General features: G+C 38.4%; 2 protein-coding genes across 6 annotated transcripts in view; one reads left to right on the top strand and one right to left on the bottom strand.

The window, feature by feature from the left end:
- Positions 1-18,195, bottom strand: part of PTPRN2 (protein tyrosine phosphatase receptor type N2) — a 631,017-nt gene that overhangs the window by 6,510 nt on the left and 606,312 nt on the right. Inside the window, exons 20-21 of the mRNA XM_041408324.1 lie at positions 17,394-17,447; positions 15,322-15,386 (exon numbers count right to left, since the gene is read on the bottom strand). Of these exons, the coding sequence (XP_041264258.1) occupies positions 15,322-15,386; positions 17,394-17,447 (119 nt within the window). The remainder of the gene's footprint in view (positions 1-15,321; positions 15,387-17,393; positions 17,448-18,195) is intronic.
- The window catches only part of DNAJB6 (DnaJ heat shock protein family (Hsp40) member B6), a 182,851-nt gene that overhangs the window by 156,983 nt on the left and 7,673 nt on the right, over positions 1-18,195 (top strand). The gene's annotated exons all lie outside the window — the stretch shown is intronic.

Raw genomic sequence — 18,195 nt, 5'->3', positions numbered from 1 at the left:
CTGATTTCCTCCTCAACTTCCTCCAGTAACTGATATTTCAAGACCACCCTCCTCATTCTCCTTAAGCACCTAATCTGATGTTTTATGAAGGTATTGAGGGGGAATCAGGATTTTGGTCTTTCCTGTATGAGCTTCAAGAATAGAAGCCTGGCTGGAAATCCTTTGAGGTGAAAAGTTCACATGCAGAATTTGGCCTTCTTGTATCTGCCCCCTTCTGCATCTTGCAAGAGCATCTCACGGTACCAAGGCACCAGGCAGATGGGCAGGGGGTCATCCTAATGCCAGTGTAACCACCCCATCCCTGCTCCACTGTGCCCTACTGCCCTGGGTGGCTGTTCATTCTGCTAGGGCTATTGTGGGCCCATTGCTACAGGAGCTTGGAAATGTGCTGACCTCAGGTCTCTCCTTTTTTTTTGTACATTCATTTTTGTCATTGGATGGTTTATCAAGGGCAGGGATTGGCCACGATTTTGGAATCTGCTTTGTTTCAAGGGATACTCAATGATGTGCTCCGAAGAAGACTTGTCAACTGCTTCCTGCTGCCTGGTCCTACAAATTTCCTGAGCCATCCTCTAACAATTTCAGACTTCCTTCTGGAGGCATTTAAATATCCCCAAATATTCACAGGGGTCTCAGTGGGCCATGCACCTAGAGCACTGATGCTGCAATGTAACTTGTACTTGTCTAGGACACATACTTGTTGAATTCCCAGAACTGGATTCGCAGAACTGGACCCAACACTTATCACTCTTCCTACAACTCTTGTAATTTAAGGACTTGTCTACCTGTAGTTGGGCTCACATCAATGCAAACATCATGCACCTCCTCATTCACCCAACTCAACTTTATAGCTCAGCACCATCTTTCAAAAAATTCAGAAAAGTAATAAATAGTGAGTGATTTCATTAGGTTTCCTTGATAAAAAATATTAAATTATATTTAAAAATAGCATCAACTCTACAAGAATAATTTGGAATATGTTCTTCAAATAAATGAAAATATGTTCTTCAGTTGTATCAGAAATGGAATGAATTCTTTCAGTAAATATAATAGTGAAAACTTAGAAGTGGTATCTTACAGACAGTTTTGCTAATTACCATGGGTTGGGACATTGCATGCCTTTTGCTCCCCAGCCCTCCCCACGATTTACAGGGATGAGCTTTGAAAAAAAAAAAAATAGAAGGTTTTATTTTAAAATTAAAAACTCCCAAATCTCCTTACAACAGAGCAAAGCAATACTTAGATACACTGTAAAGTCTGATAACAGTGACAGTAATTATACATTAAATCTGTTTCAGGTTTTGCAGTGGCAATTCATCTGGAAAGCATCACTAAAGGTACCCTCTTCACAAACCCTAACAGTGGTGTAACACAGTAACTCTCTTCAGTGTTTACTCTCACACACACATGTGCAATTACATGGGATTTTCCTGTTCCACCACAGTGGTGAATGGAAGCAGAGCTATGTGAGTGCTGCACATGCTTTACAGCCCCACTCATAGCCTCATTTGATTACCAGGAAATAAAACTTTCCAGTAGCATCTTGGTTCAAAGTAAGAGCGATCCTCCTTTCAGAAATTAAGACACGAGAAATAGACACTGCAATCCATGGACAAGGCTATCCACAGTTCTGAGCTTCCCAGGTGTACGCTGCAAGCATGAACCCAGAGATCCTCCCACTGCATCTGGCAGCTCAAGTACCCATGACTGGAACATGTATGTCCCCCCACCACTGAGGGATGATCTTTATTTGAAAATACTCTTCCCTCAGGACAAAAAGAGAAAAGGTTTATGACAAGACAGAGTTACGCTCTTTAATGGCCAGACAGGCTTTTGTGTTTACCTTTGAAAGAGTTAATTCCTCCATTTCTGTGATGCAGACTGCAGCATTTACTAGTGAACTGATACTTGCTTTTTTATCATCATTAAGGGAATGACATGACTAATAGTATGAACAACACTTGATTAAAAAATCCTGATTTAGCAAAACACCAAAGCATATGCATGCACTGGAACATAAGAACATAACTAATAGTATGAACAACACTTGATTAAAAAATCCTGATTTAGCAAAACACCAAAGCATATGCGTGCACTGGAACATAAGAACAGTCCTAGTGGGCTGATGTGCTTAATGGGAAGCTTGTTCTAAAGTGTTTTGTCAGTAAAGTCCCTAAAACATCAGTTTTTACTCACTAGTGTCCCTAGCCCATGTGTTGTGATCAGCAGGTCACCCAAAAGCATTTCAGATGTCCTCAGCCATAGGTAATTTTAAGGAAAAGCAGAGCAAATCGAGTGTCTTGTTGAGATGCCATTGGGTTAGAGACAATCCAAAGCAGAGACAGGGATTGGTTTGCTACACCATTTTTTCCACCTCTGAATGCCTTGAATACACAGTGATGGGAAATACGTAAGTGCCTGGAGAGACTGATCAATGAAACTTAGTGCTGCAAAGACAGGATGCTGTTTCAGAAGAAAAACATCTTGGAACAAGAAAATTCACAGGACAGGAGATGAAATCAATGGCATAGGAAAAAGCCAGCATGACCTGTTCTCTCTCTACATGAGTAAGCCCCTCTTCCTCCTCTGCATTCACATGTTCTGCATCTATTCCCTTATTGTGACGAAAACAAATGTGTTTCAATATATATTGCTAGTCCTCTATTAAACCTCATTTTGTGATGAGGGCTTTTTTCTATTCAAGCTTAGGATACTCCGCTGCTGGATTATGTAAATTCAGCTCACTACCTACCACTGGCGTGTGCAATAGTCTGTAAAAAGTTTTCTGGTGACAGACACAGACAAAGAAAGAGATTTTCAAGGCACAAAGGGAGGTCTGAACCCAACCTGCCTTCACAGGTGAGAAGAGCTCAGTGTTTAAGTGAACTTTCAACTATCTTTGGAATTATTTTGCTGAAATCTGACACAAATTCAACACTTTCTTTGCCATGCTGAGGCTTTTTCTTTCATGTGGGAGTATGACAATATGGCATTACATTCTACAGTACCCAGTAACAATTTATTTATGTTTTTGAGCCAGTTCAGGTGGCAAAAATTACAGCATATGCTACATGACATCGGGAAAGAGGAATATTGCATCTAAGGACATTAGGGTCAAATCATGCTCTTATGGAGGTGGCTGCAAAATATCCACACACTGCTAAGGCATTGAAACATTGTTTATCTGGAAAGCCCACACAAACTAAACTTGATGCAGTGATACAGATCAAAAGCTAGACGAGCTTGATCTACTGATTTCAAGGATATACAATTATTGGAAGTGTTTTGCTTAGGCTTCTAAACTATTAAGTCCAGTAATAGATGCAGATGTCAATTTATTGGCATACAACAAATAATCCACAGGAAGGGTTAAAAATACTAGGCTGGAGAGCAAATGACATTTGGAAAAGAAAACAAAATATGTCAAAAATACAGTATTTTTTATCTTTTCTTCCCACCAATATATATGTATCTGCCACTGGTTTCAGAAGTTAAAGAGAGGGATAAAAACAGTAAAGAACTGCCTTTTCACCTTTTGACTCTATCTTACTTTGCAGAGAATAAATTTGGGTTGTGTATGCGACAGGCTTTTTCACAATGGATTTCATTGCTTGTTTTAAATGAACATACAAATGTAACTTAGTGTGAGACTGAGCTAATATTGTACCAACAGAATTGTGAAAAATGACTGTGCAATGTGCTATTTTTTTTTAAACAGAACATACATTTACAGCAATTACTGTGAGCCAGATACTGCCAGCCTCCCCCTGCCCCTAGCAGCTCAGTGATCTGGCTGAGTAAATACCTCTGAAAGCACTTCCCCACCAGTGCAAGCCAGATTTTAACTTCAGTAATTAACTATCATCTTCCTAAAGGCTTGAAGCATTCACAGTGAGTGCACAACAACCCACATCAGGAACATTAACTGGATAAACTAAAAGAAAACAGGAGAAGATGCAAGCTGAATGATATTTTGCCCCCAAGGAGAGAAGAGGTTTCTGAAGTTTAGGGTCATATCCTTTGCAGCCCTTTTTCTCCCTGCAGGCATGAATGCTGGATGCATGCTGGCACTTAGCAGCTGGTGCTCCTGATTAGCAGATCTCAAGGGGTTAAAGTGTTTGCCCTTAGACAGTTCTGTAAGTGGAGTATCCAGCATGTCATAAAAACATGGGTAAATTCCCTTTTTCTCCTGCAATAAATAACAACCCAGCCTAATTCTGCTGCAATAGGCTCCATGAGGTGACCAGCAGCTCACAATATTTAAAATCACTGTGAATTACCTAATGTTAGTTTTATGACTATAATAATGAAAGCTTCCCTCTCTTCTCATTCCCCTAGACATGGCAGGGGTCCTATTTTGCTAAGCACAAGACACATGAGAAACACTCAGTGGAGGATGGTCCATTCCACACTGTAGCAGTACTGCTGTCACTGTGATGGCACAGGAATATGACAATGTTTGTCAAGAGGACTAACATCTCTAAATGTATCAGCTGGGAAGAAAAAATGAAGGCAAATCATTAAAAGTTTTTTTTCATATTCAGCAAACTACAGAGTTTGTGCATCTGAAAATGTGCTGGGTTGGTTTTTTTCAGTTTTAAGAACAATCACCATTGTTACATAAATGCATGAGAAGTTTTAGTTTAATTAAGGTAATCTTTGAGATTTTTATGTAATAGGCTTCAACATACACTGAAAGCAAAGTTAAATGTTCTATTTTATTCAGTACTAATGAAAAGTGCAGTGTAGATTCTGTGAGACTGATAGAATTTTATATTAAAGCTCTGTCTTAAAAGGAATATTTTAGATTCTAGATGCTCTGAATTTCCTGTGTATTTATAAAAATAAAATGATGTTTAAATACTTCATCAAAGCAGTTATTTGTGGGGGGTTTCCTTTTAAACAGCCCAAAGTGAAGAATTTTCTTTGTGAATGTTTCACAAATACATTTTGCTCATAAATATTAAATTAAAAAGGATTTTTATAGTTGGGAAAAACTTCCAGATATACCTCAAAAATATATAACTCTGTAGAACAGCTATAAATTTGTTACTGTGATTCCTAAAGGCTGGCTTGGTCATTAGGGGCTATGTTTAGATAGATTTCAGTTCTCTTGCAGACTGAGATTTTGACTTCCTGCTAAATGATTTAGCCACTTGGGCTAAATCATTAAATTCACCCTATGTTTCACACCATCATTTATAAAATGGACCTTTTTTTTCCCTACCTAATGAGTTGTTATGAAAGCAAATCCATTAATGACTATAAGGCACTTGGATACTAGAGAGGTGAAGACCTAGTTAGAGCCTCTTTTTTTTTTTTTTTTTTTTTCCCTTCCCAATACCCTTTGCACCTTTCTCAGCTCTCTTTCTGTTCTCATTGACCATAAAGTGATCACAATACTGAATATGTGAGGTAGGAGTTGTGCTGAGCAGTTGTAAAGGGGGGGTTATTAGCACCTTTACCATTTCTCCTTCAGGAAATTATGATGATCAGTGTGGGAATAAGCATTTATCCCAACAGAAAAAAATGGAGTACTAAGAACAACACAGAAATGACCTGTCAAACACCTTTCTTTTTGTAGCAGAAAGTATTCAGCTTCATTCTAGTCAGATATTACCTGCCTAATGCATCTTTTTATATTTATTATATTGTATAGATTTTGAATTAGGCCTTGAAGGGCAAAGGGACTTGTTAGCTAGGATTAAAAACTAGCTTGTTAAAATCTTGAAGGGACAGTCTTTACTACACTTCTTTCTGCTGTTGTTGCTAGAAGCTGAAAAAGAACCAATTAGTGTTTGCAGGATGCTGCTGATCACAGCCTTTGGCCTCGGATCCTGCACGGCTCAGTGTTCCCAGGCAGCCGGGAGAGATGCGGAAGATACACTTGCGATAACGTGAGACAGCAAAAACACACTTGAGAAAGAAAATAGGGGGAAACAATAGAGTGCCAGTGAGGACACTAAGCTGTCTCATCACAGTGTGCCAGTGTTTAGGAAGAACACAAGTGTTTGTCATGTTTGGGTGATGGCTGCATGACTCATGTCTAAAAGTGGCGCGTCACGGTCAGAGCAAACGCGCGCGCAGCGCCTTCACGCCGCCTTCCTTCCCTCCCCATCTGAAGACTGATAAAGAGGCTTTCTTTGGTACTGCATTTTCTGCCCCTTTTCTGCATTCAGCTTTGCCACAGCAAGGGGATAGTGAACTATGGAGACCGAAGGACAAACAGTAAATAGATCCAGGTCTGTCAGGAGCCCAATACACAAATGTACCCATCTACACTTCTGTCTGCCTTAGTGTATAGAGACAGAAGTGGCCTCTCTGGGGAGTTAGAAGGGTAAATCAGCACTCATGGACTATTACACTGTCACAGCCATGCTGTTTCCAATGTCTAATGTAGCTGGACATAGCACAGATATGCTATAGATTTGCAAATCTCCTAAAGCCCTACATGTCTCCAGCTTCCCACTGAGAGCTTCTAAAGGAAGGCTCATGTAGCTGCCCCAGCAAGTGTTTGCCCCATTGAGTACTTAATGTTGCAGCAAAACATTTAATCACACCATATGAGGGGCAAACTCAATCTGATTAAAGAGAAAAGGGTCATAACTAGGGGGAGTGTAACACCACTTCTTCACTGACCATTAGTTTTAATAGCAAACCGGTAATATTTACTAACTAGCTTAGTCTCAAAGGCCCAACCTCATCTCATCTACTCCAGCCATCCTTGAAGTTGGAATTGGAGTTAGTCATCTCCTCTCTCAACAGCTAAGAGAGAGAGGGTAAGCTCTGATGGGCAATTCATTTGCCTGAGAATTACCCTCCAGAGGTGTCTATCGTTCCACTTGATGACTGAGGAGACCCAGACAACTAGGTTAGGTGAGATGCTTAACACTGGATGTTTTATATTCCTAAAGTTAGCTGGAATGAACCTGGGCTGAAAAGAGCTGAGTTTCTGCTCTTCACTTCTGGATTAACAAATGCTAGAATCTGCTAAAGCTTACCATGTTTGAAATCTCTGCTTTGTGTCTGTAGCCTTCTGTATTTCCTTTACTTCCACATTTGGTGATTTGAGGGAAATGACAGAAGAAAGGCAACATGGAACCACAATAAAAAGATAAACCAGCAGTACAGTGTAGTGAAGGCCATGGAAGTGAAAAATGTGTCCTATGAGTAACTGCTTTTTGCAAAGTGCTCTGCTGCAAAGAAACAAGAGTATTTTCTTCCTTCAACTTGCATTGTCTAAGTGCCCACTAAATAAAAAAAGCTTGTAAGTATTAGAGATTAAAAAGTGGCCTGAACATCAGCTAGAAACTACAAAAATAAAAGCAATTTTCATTTGTAGTTATCCAGATGTCTGCTGCTGTAGCTCTGCTCTTGGCCAGGAGGATCATTTGACGCTTTTCATGGAAAGAGAAAAGCATCAGCAAAATCCTAGTGAGGGGTACACTTTTAAAGATAACAAAAAAGATTAATGTATTCAGGTTGGCATTTTCATTATAAGCTTATTCACTCTTTGAGATGAACAAAACCTGTGTGCGTGTGTGTGTAGTTAGGGATGGACCCAGCCAATGCCTGAGTCAGTGAACTGTCTGTAATTTCAGACAAAATACACAAGTGCTTCTATGCACCTAAAAACCCAAATTAAAATTGCATTACCTTTATTAAAAAGAAAACCAAACCAAAACAACTTCAACAGAAGTACCCAATGGGCAAAGCAAGCATGTAAGTGGAGAAGGGAGTGCTTAAAGTAATAAAAGTGAAGTAATTAAAATTATTGTGACAGTCATGCACACACAGAGTATACATTACATATATGCATTACATAATGTGTTACTGTTTACACATTTTGTATTAATACTCAAAGATTGCATGCAATAAATGTACAAATGTGATATGGCTTTGTCAGTACACAATCCAAAGGAAGGTGACCCTGAAGATGGAAGACATAGGTGCAATCTAATATTTTAAAAATGATACAGGAAAATAATGCTTCTAAGTTTTACACTAATTTGAACAGCCTTTCAGGGACAGAAATTCATTGTTGACATGTCAGTTTTAAAGTTAACATCCTTTGTCAATGCAGAAAAAAAAATGCAGAAACCACTCATTGTAACTGAATGCAAATGGATGCTAATTTGAGGACCAATCCTTCCTCACTTCCACTGTGTGTGAGAATTGTCACATCACATTCTATACGCGATAGGAATTGTTTCTCTTTTACAATTAGATTTCCTCCACCCTCCCCAGAAGTTAAAAGTAAAATGAATATGCCTAAATTACTACATAAGAACTGCTACGGAAATAGATGCTAATGAGTTTTATTCCATATGGGGTAAAATATCCCATAATCACCTATTGTCACTGTAGAAAATACCAGTGCATGCATCTAAATTCAACTTACGTGTGCATGTGCAGACACACACACATACACAAAGCACATACAGAGCAAGTATTGTAAATGTGCTGTTACTTCCTGCTAATAGGTGTTCCCCAGGATCAGCTCCCATGGAGTTTTACACAATTTGCTGCTTTTAGTATCTCTTCCAGAAACTCTTGGTACATTACCTGGAAGGCATTTGATCTCCACGTGATGAATCGAACACGAAAAAAGTTAAGATGCTTATTGCAAAAATGACATTTATGAGAACATGTCTCACTTGGCCTTAAAAAAATCTTGAAGCCCCCTTTGGAAAATATGCATTTTCTTTCCAGGAGACACAGAAGTAGCTCGCCTACATAAATCTATTAAATTGTAAGAACTACATTTTACATTAGTTTCATTTTACATTGCATGTAGGTGGTAAAGCTCTCACAAGACAGTACATGGAGTGACCTGAATAAAAGATGCAACTGTTATGGATTCATAAATAAGGATAAACTCTTTAAACAGAGTTTATCCTTAAAAGTGACTAAACTGGTCCAGCTTTAGAAACTGTGGAATAACTACACTTTAGTACCAAAGTGTACCCTTTACAGCCAGAAGACCACCAATGGTCAATTGAACACTCCTCTGCTGCATGAGATTAGCTACCGAAAAAGAAATGGTTTCACTCTCTGTACATAAACTTCCTTTTCCAAACATGTGCCCAGCTGCTTTCAAAGCAGGAGCACAGTACTTCTGTGACCCAGCTTTTTCACTTTTCCATATCCTAACCTACCCATGGTGGGAAAAACGCCGCACAAATTCCTTATCTGCTTGTCTCCTCCTTAGTTTCAGTCAATGACCTCTTGTTTTCAAATTAGTCACTATCTCAAGCTGCTTACTGACATCAATACATTTCTTTCAGGGTCTTCCAGCGCTCTATGGGGACCCCCCTTCGTGCTCCCTCTCCCAAGGAACAGCTCATGCCTGATCAGTCTTTCTTCACAATCCATTTGCCCCTAACCCTGGATAATTAGGATTGCTTTCTGCCATACTTTCCTACTCCCAAGTCATTTCCAATAAAATCCTCAGAATATCAAGTAACTAAAGAAATATGGATCTTTTAGGGTAATCCCTGACCAATAAATTATATCTATATATATTTTTTAAAAAAGCCAAAGAAATTGTATCAATAACATGTTTGCTTTTTGCTTGAAATCTTTATATTCTGTAAAGGAAACTGCCTAAAAATGCAGACCATATAACATACAGTGGGAAACATCAACCAAGAACCAAGAACCTTCCCCATGGTCACTAATTCATTTCAGAACAGAAGCTTGTAGAACATGCTACATTTTTATCTTCCTTTTATGAACTATTAATTGATGACTCCATACAGGCAATAACATGCAAAAAGCTTTAAAGCATCAGATGTCCAAATGTGCTTTTCAAAGGAAATAAACACTATTTTAAACAGCTTTTTCTAAACAGTAAGAGTTTGCTGAGCACCTCAGGCTGGACCATGAAAAACTATCCTATACATTCCCTATACCCTTGTGCATGTAGCTGGGGGCCCAGCTCTCATAGTGATTAATTATCTGCTGGGAAAGGCTGCAAGAACGAGCACTATTTGCCTAATTGTGTTTCCAGGGTAACTCATTACATAAAAGTTACAATACATAAATGCAGCTCATTGGAAAAAGCAGCCTTATAACATATGATATGTTTACATGGACACGAGCAGCTTCCTTTGGAAACTGAAACAGCAGCATTTCAGATGTACATCGTTGGCATTACTGCTGCTGAGAACTGAGGCAGTCTTGTGGACAGCACAACAGTAAACAAAACAAACCCCAATTTTTTGGCTCTCTATTTTTTCTTCTGTGTTCCTAGAGATAATAATCTGTCTCACCCAAATCTCAAAGACCAGGCATGTAATTAATTCAAATTTAGACCCTGAAAACAATTATATTTTTAAATCCTGAGTTTTTCTGCTCAAATTGTTTTCCTAGAATACCACCTATTTCTAATCCCACTTTTTGACCCTCTAACTATTATTACCTTAAAAAAAAAAAAGGAAAAAGAAATTTTTCCATTTACACTTTATATTCTCTCAACCTCTGAAGAAAAGCAGTACATTAATTTTTTTTTTCATGGGAGAAGCTTGATCTTGGGCTGAGGAAATATTTCCTCATTCACCAAAAGCATGTCAGAAATAGTCAGCTCAGATTTGTATCAGAACAACAGAACAATAGAATTTTCTCAGACTTTGCATAAGGACTCAAAAATAAGCAGATTGAATCCATTTTAACACGAGTATGGGCAAGCATTTCCTTTCATAAAATCCTTTCAGAGAGGAGCTAACCCCACAACTTCATTATGATTGTTAAATCCAAACAGCAGATAAGCAAAACCTCAGCAAGGGTTCAGATTAGCCCAAATCATTTGATCACGATGAGTCAGAAGGCGAATTAAGAAATCTTTTGTTTTGCCTTAAAATGTCACGGTATAAACTGCATCTGCTCAGGAGCTGACTCACAAGACCCTCAGACAATAGGGTAGCAGGGGCAAGGAAAGGACTTGGGGAGATAACCTCCACAGCCAGCCCTGGCCAGAGTGTGTGTGCTCATCAATTATAATCCAAGCCTTTGAATGCAAGAGAATAAACCGTTGGTTCGGCTTTGCTAAATCGAATCTTTTTTGCTGGGTTTTAGAATTTGGAAATCAATACTTTAAAAGGATTTTAAAATTCATATTCGCCTTCCCTTTGACTCATCTCGTTTCAGTTAGTTCAAACACAAGAAAAAGGATGGTCAGCAAACCCTAAGCAGCTGCTGGCTGGATGAATATCTAAAAATCAAACTATTATCTACACTATCCAAGCCTCACAGTTCAGAAAAATGAAAGTGGGAAGACTCATAATCTCTCCCTTTTTTTTTTTTTTTTTTGTGTTTGTGCCAAAAACACTCAATAAAAATGTCTTGCAATATATCACACTTTTAGTCACTACAATGAGCCTGCAGGAAAGACATGAAATGAGAAAATTCTCGACTTTTCTCTAGATCACACAAAAAGAGAAAAAATCTGATCAGCTCAGCATTATTGCGAGTTTGAGGGGAGGATGAAATATCAACTAGACTAAATCTAAATCATCTTATCTTCCTTAGTAACAAAGGATAAAACTTGTAAACACATCAGGAACGTTGAAATTCTCAGCAGAAATCAGCCTCAGAGAAACAGTCCTTATGAAAAATCCAGCAAGCATTGTTATCTACAGCAACAATCCATTATCATTTTTTGCATTTATTTAAATCATGAAAATGCACATGGGCTGAACTAAATCACTTCTCACTTCTTCTCACTAAATCACTTCTCAGCTTCTAACTAAAAACTAAAGCTTGTGCTAAGACGGCTGTCACTGAAATGAGAGGTGATTTGGTAACTGTCTTAAAACTTTAACACTCATGTACAAATAGTTATCATAGTTAAATAGGTTCCATAACTGAAACATGTTAAATAGTATTAAAATGTGTTACTGTAAGGCCAGATTCAGCACTGTCTCATTTTTCTTATTGCCTTGATGGACATAGGATCAGGGTCTCTGCATATCACAGAATCACAGAGCACCAGGTTGGAATGGGACCTCAAGGATCAACTTGTTCAAACTTTCTAGGCAATAGCATATGAAGCTAGAAAGAAAAAAATTATAGTAATAAACTTTATGATACATAGCTACATTAATTATTGGAACAATGAAACAAAAGGATCTACTTTGCATTGAAACTTCCAGCTGACATGACACAGGAATGATAGCACAGGATAGACACTCTGTGCTCTCTGCTTATTCCAGTATCTCAGATTATTTCATATGGATGTTAGCAATAAGTGCACAGATGCAGTCTGTCCAGATTTGCTGTCTCCCCCAACAGCAAATCTGTCCCAGTGCCCCTGTGAGCTCCTGCACATCTTTCCACCAGCTCAATTCACCCCCCAAATACACCATGGGAGCATTTCTGCCCTCATTACCAACTTTTACTGTCCTGCAAGTGCCCTGAGCTGAGATACTTTGCTTCTTTAAATTTTCATTCCTCAAAATTCCCTTCCTCAAAGGGGCTGGGGCGTCAAATTGATGTGGCAGATGTCAAACAGAAAATCCTCCCCAACTTGATTTCTTTTCCCCTGCTTTAGGTTTTAGGAACAGGTCCCTTGTTGGTGGTTTTCAGCATCTAAAATAGTATGACGGTTGGCAACAGCAGGGTAGTAGAAGATATGAATTTATAACGCGTTTAATAGACTAAGTGTTAGCACTAATTCAATGAGCAGTAGAAGAAATTGTAAATGACAAAGGCATTTACAGTTAACTGTCTAAGAGAATGCAGGGAAGTAAATCATTACATGAAAAAGGAGCTCCTTTGCCCAACCTATTAAAGACCCCACTAAAGAGCCAAGGTATTTATTGATTGCTTTCTACTTTCCCACTGCTGAAACTAAGTACTCCTCTATTTACTTTGATTTAAAAATGCATTATTGTCTACTTTCTAATAAACCAGACCACGGAACAAGAAACTCAAATTATTCTAAGTTTATTCTTAAAAGTCCGTGGTGGTTTTTTTTTTGGTTGGGTTTTTTTTGTCTTTTTTTTTTTTTTTTTTTTTTTTTTTTTTTGAAAGACTGAAGGCCTTAATCCTTAAAAGCCTTTTTGAAAGAAGGGTTCCTCGATGCTGGCCCTGCAGCTGGGCCCAGATTGAAAGTGCACTTACATTTTTATGTTCAGCGCTGAAGGACTCTGAAGTTAGCCCTCGCACTGCACATAAAAGCTTTGGAAAGGGCATTCTTTGCCACTCGTGCAATTCATTCTCTAAGAAAAGGAAATGGAAAGAAAGATTTCATGTCCAGGGCTTCAGGCCTTTGATCATTTGATGAACATTGGATCCTCAACCTGGGCCTCCAGCTTCTCAGGCCAGACAAAGAGGGCCCCGGCCGCACAGGCTGGGCCGCGGCTCCCGCCCGAACAAAACCTTTGGCGGCCGCACAGTGTGACAGCCTGGGAAAGGCCCACCTCAGCAGGGCTGAGATGCCCGCTCTGCCCTTTGATCTTTCATTTAAACTCCAGCCAAAGCACCAGGTCAGGGGATTTCGCGTCGCACACCCCCACGGGCAGAGGGGAGCAGGTCAAGAACAAAATGGGGGTGACCGATCTCCAAAAAGCCCTGTGACGCCTTTCTCTGGCCAGTTTCACATGACTTGTCTGGCATTGTGCAGCGCTAAGCCCACACTTAAAATGGAATTTGACATTACATGGTACAATGGAGTCAATAAATGGCATTCTTCAGTGCTTTTACAACAAAGTCAACCCTCCCTTAAGTGGCTGAAAGCCTCGAGCTAGAAAATACTCCTCATTTACTTCTATATGCCAATAAATTGCATATACTTTAAATCTAGTTTTCATTATGGCTTCTCACTGCTGATAGCCGAAATGAGTGAACAAACACTTAACAAAGGTCCACATTAATTTTACGATGTACCATTGCTTCTATTTTTAAAGTCTAGGTTGTCACGTGGCAAGTAACAAGCATTGGAAATATCTCCATATTCCTTCACAGAGCAAAAACCTATTTTCCAACGAGCATGAAAAACTAATCTCATCCCACTGAAAAATTTATTTTCAGTACAGCGCAAAGGAGAAGGCAAACATACAACTTCTTTTAGCATCAGTGGCAAGTTCCACATGATGCTTGCGGGCAGAGAATTCAGTCCATGTTTGATGAGACATGTTAACAGAATCTGGGGAGAAAAAAAAGAAAAGCTAAAATCTTCTTTCTAAAGGGACCGGATACCACCATGTCCCAGAGGACTGGAATATTCAGGATGCAGCAGCAGATGACTGCAAAGCATGGAAAGTATTTTTAAACTACATATAAAAATATGTCTGTGTTAGAAGACTTTAAAGAAATGCTGTAAAATGATTAGAATTCAAAGAATTAAATATTGTTTCTCTCTACAAATTAGGATGTTTTTACAACTAATCCTTTTTCAATAAATACACGTGTGTGCATAATGCCAGATGCAGCTTAAGAATTCAGACTAAGAATCAATAAAGGCAAATTTCTTTTTGTTTATTTGGTCAGGTTTAGATGCTCAGTCTCACCCTCCTTCCTTCTGAAGACAGTATCAGTATTAAAAATTTGTTCAGTTCTAACAAAGATTATTTCCGAGTATCTCAAGTACTTCCCATCATGAACAATTTACCAATCAAGGAAAAAAAAGGGAATGGTCCCAATTTCTAGAGAATCTGCAAGTTGTTCATTTTAACAAACAAGTTTATGTTTAGTTGACAGATTATTTCCCACATCATAAAATTACATATCACAGATGAGACTTCTAAGAAACAGAAAAGTTAAATACATTGTTCAACACTGAACAGATAGTGCCAGAACTGGCAATGGAGATTTATTTTCAGTCCTCTGTCCTGTTCACTACAGTCTTTTTCCTCGTAACAAACAAATCTGTGCCAGACCCGAGGCCCTTTCTGGGACCACCATTTCTACACACATTGGTGGCAATGGGCAGCTCCAAAAAGGAAAATATTCACATCTGACTGTCATGGTGGGGCAGGTAACACTCACGTGGGCAACAGCCATGACACAGCCCAGGACCCAGATCCTGTAACTGCTAAATGAGGGTTGTGCAGCCCCAAGGCATCTCTTGTAAAAACGGTAATAATTATTTTAAATGATAAATTTAAAAATTCAAATAGTTCTCAACAGCACAAACACACCTCTCATTCACAAAGCATTTGCGTTTGGTATGAAAATAAAACTACAGAACATTCAGGAAAGAGTACAATTTGCCTCTAATTTATTCTCGGATTTTCTGTGAATATTGCTCCCCCACTGTTGTCATGGCAACACAAGCACATATTTCAGTACTGAGGAAGTAAGAAGCCTTTCGATTCTCACCTTTGGCCATTTTATTGAGAACCATGTCAATTAGAATGTAGGTTCCACTTCTTCCCGCACCATCGCTGCCAAAAGAAAAGGAAAAAGAAAAAATAAAGCCTATCAGTGTGCATCTAGACTCAACATGAAGGTACCTGCCCTTAATGTTACAGTGTTACACATGGTGGGAGAGGAGAGAATGAGGGGTTAAAGGAGGGTACTGAGAGAGGAGAGAAAGCTTGCACTGAATAAACACAAGCTGGTTATGGAAGATTAACTACTACCCTGCACGGATAACAGGGCTTTGTTTTGATTTTTTAAGCCAAGTTGTGTTTTTGCAAGAAAAGCATTTTAAACAACAGTGGAAACCCTTAAACCAGGACAGCATTTCTATTAAAAAAGTGTACATATAGTGACCTTACAGTCACTTATGTAGAAGATGAAAAACTCAGAGTAAGTTTGACTAGAACTTTATCTAGAACAGTAAAAAATGCTGCAGAATGCATTTGAGCACAGTGGTCAGAGGGAATGCAGAGATCTGCCCAAGAACAAATATTTAATTACTGAGGACTGCAATCTTTCTTTACTATACATGAGTCATTTGTTTTTTCTCTGTACCTTTCCCTTTAATTCTTCCCTAGTAACAATGACCAGAAAGAATTATCTTGTTATTTTAAGAAATAGCTTTAACTTTTGTATATCCATAGCCCTTCCTGAGGGATGTGAGACCAAGCCTCAGGAGGGGCAAAGCTCTCTAATCTGAATGCAGCTTGTGTCCCTTTCAGAGAGCAACGTGTAATTGCCAGCGTGATGCTCTTTTAGAGCTGCTGTTAGCAAACACAATTAAGACTTTAAGTAAAAGCTTTTTTTCTTTCCCTCCCCAAAATTTTCACAAAGGTACATGTGTGACCCATTAGGCTGGTATGTAGTTTTATTAATTAAGCCATTATTTTTATTGATAGCTCAATTTGTGTAGAAGAATTAATGAAAGAAAAAAATAACAGAACAGCGTGAGGTACGTTATTGCGTTCTGTTTACAGTCTGCTATGGAACTTAATTTCTGTAGACAGAGATTTTTTTTCTTTCAGTTACTAGATCATTGTTTAGAGAAAAGGAGCAAGTGGTAATAATTTTTTTTCCTCTGTCTATGAAGGGAACAAAGACACAATCTTATTAGTTAAGCTGAATAATGAGAGACAAGACAGCAATGAGGCCCAATAAAAACAAAAACTCCTGAGCTCATGGTAGATATTTCCATCCAACACAGTAAGGAAATAGCAAGAAATTTGAAGGCTCTTTATTGTGCATCAAATCATTCCTTTCTCACGTTTCCTGAAGGCAATGCAGACCAGCCCCCTCTGGAGCATTCAGCTCCTTGCATCCTCAGTCTGAGCCACACGTGAGAAACACGTCCCCTCCCTCCTCACTCCCATCCAAAGGGAAAGAAACATCCTGCCTCTTAGCAGAGCTCTTTTTCTGTCTTCATTATCTACAAGGATATTTTTGATTAGTAAGTCAGAACCCCCAATGGCAAAACCCAACATTAATGTTATTATGGTAAACTTTTCCACTGAACTGCCTGACAGCTTTCGTGTGCATCTATGACATTGTCAGGCCTAAAAATTGTCTGTGCTTAAAGAATTACTCAATCTCTGGGCAGGTTTCCACTCCCTGACATTGCCCTCTTCTTACCCTGATTGCTAAAACAAGTAAAGAAGAAATAAAACATAACTGAGTGTTAATAAAATAAAGCAGACTAAATTGGGAGGGCATGCAAAGAACATCTGTAATTTTGAAGGAGGTGTACGAAACTGAAGTGCTACTTATACTAGAAAGCGTGGCCATACATTGTTAAGTCATGGCTCAAAATCTAAAAAATCATATGGAAGGATAATTTTACGATGAAAACAGATCCTAAGTATTAAATCACATTAAAATTCAATTGAATTATACTTAAATTATACTTAAAACTTTTAGCCTACCTCACTGTTTAGTGATTCATGTAAAGTTTTAATTTGCCCACTTTGTTTATATCTATATTAAATTCTTACACATACAGATCTCTCTAAAGCTATTTTAGAAATTGTACTTGCCTGCAATGAACAACTACTGGACAAGAGCGACCCCTGTAGCACTTGTTTACTTTTCTGAAATAAAACAGACACAAGAAATTAATTAAGCATATTATATACTGTTTCTTTCACCAACTGTCAAAAGTAAGCAATAAGAAAATGCAAACATTACTGTCTTTGAAGGAATACTCAGGTTGATAGTTTCCTAATACAACAAGCAATTAGGTAGATAATATTCTTTGAACTTTGATTCTGGTTTGCTGCCCAAGAAATCCCAGAAAACATTCCATTATTACTGTTGTCTGGGCAAAACAAAAGAGCTATTTTCTCAAATGATTAATTTTTTAGCTCCAAAACTAAGATTATATTGAGATGCCTTGATTTTGAGACAAACTTTGAGTTCATGAGCTTGCTCCAGGAAATATCAAGGGTCATCAAACAAAATTAAAAAAGGCTATTCCACTACACTTTGTACAATGTGTGCTGATCTGTAACACCACTGCTTCCCAGAAAAGCAAATGCCAAATCTCCTGAAACACTTCTTAAAAATTCTAAAATGTAATCTTATCATAGTAAAAATAACTAAACCCATCAGTAAGCTTTGGTTCTACTACTTTAGTTCTATTGCAAAAGTGTTATATATTTGATATTTACACATTGTTGTCTTCGACAGCTTCCTGGTTAAACATTTGCAGTGGCAAGAGAATATATGTGAAATCAATCAATAAAAGTACAACCACAGAACAGGTCAGCTGATGTGTAAACTCAATGAAGGAATTAACTAGTGCTGAAGCAAACGAAGATACTCAGTCTAAGAATAGAG

This window comes from Onychostruthus taczanowskii, unplaced genomic scaffold (assembly GCF_017590055.1).
Source record: "Onychostruthus taczanowskii isolate IOZ18803 unplaced genomic scaffold, ASM1759005v1 scaffold3, whole genome shotgun sequence".
NCBI classification, from domain to species: Eukaryota; Metazoa; Chordata; class Aves; order Passeriformes; family Passeridae; genus Onychostruthus; species Onychostruthus taczanowskii.
This window is presented reverse-complemented; position numbering and strand designations above follow the sequence as displayed.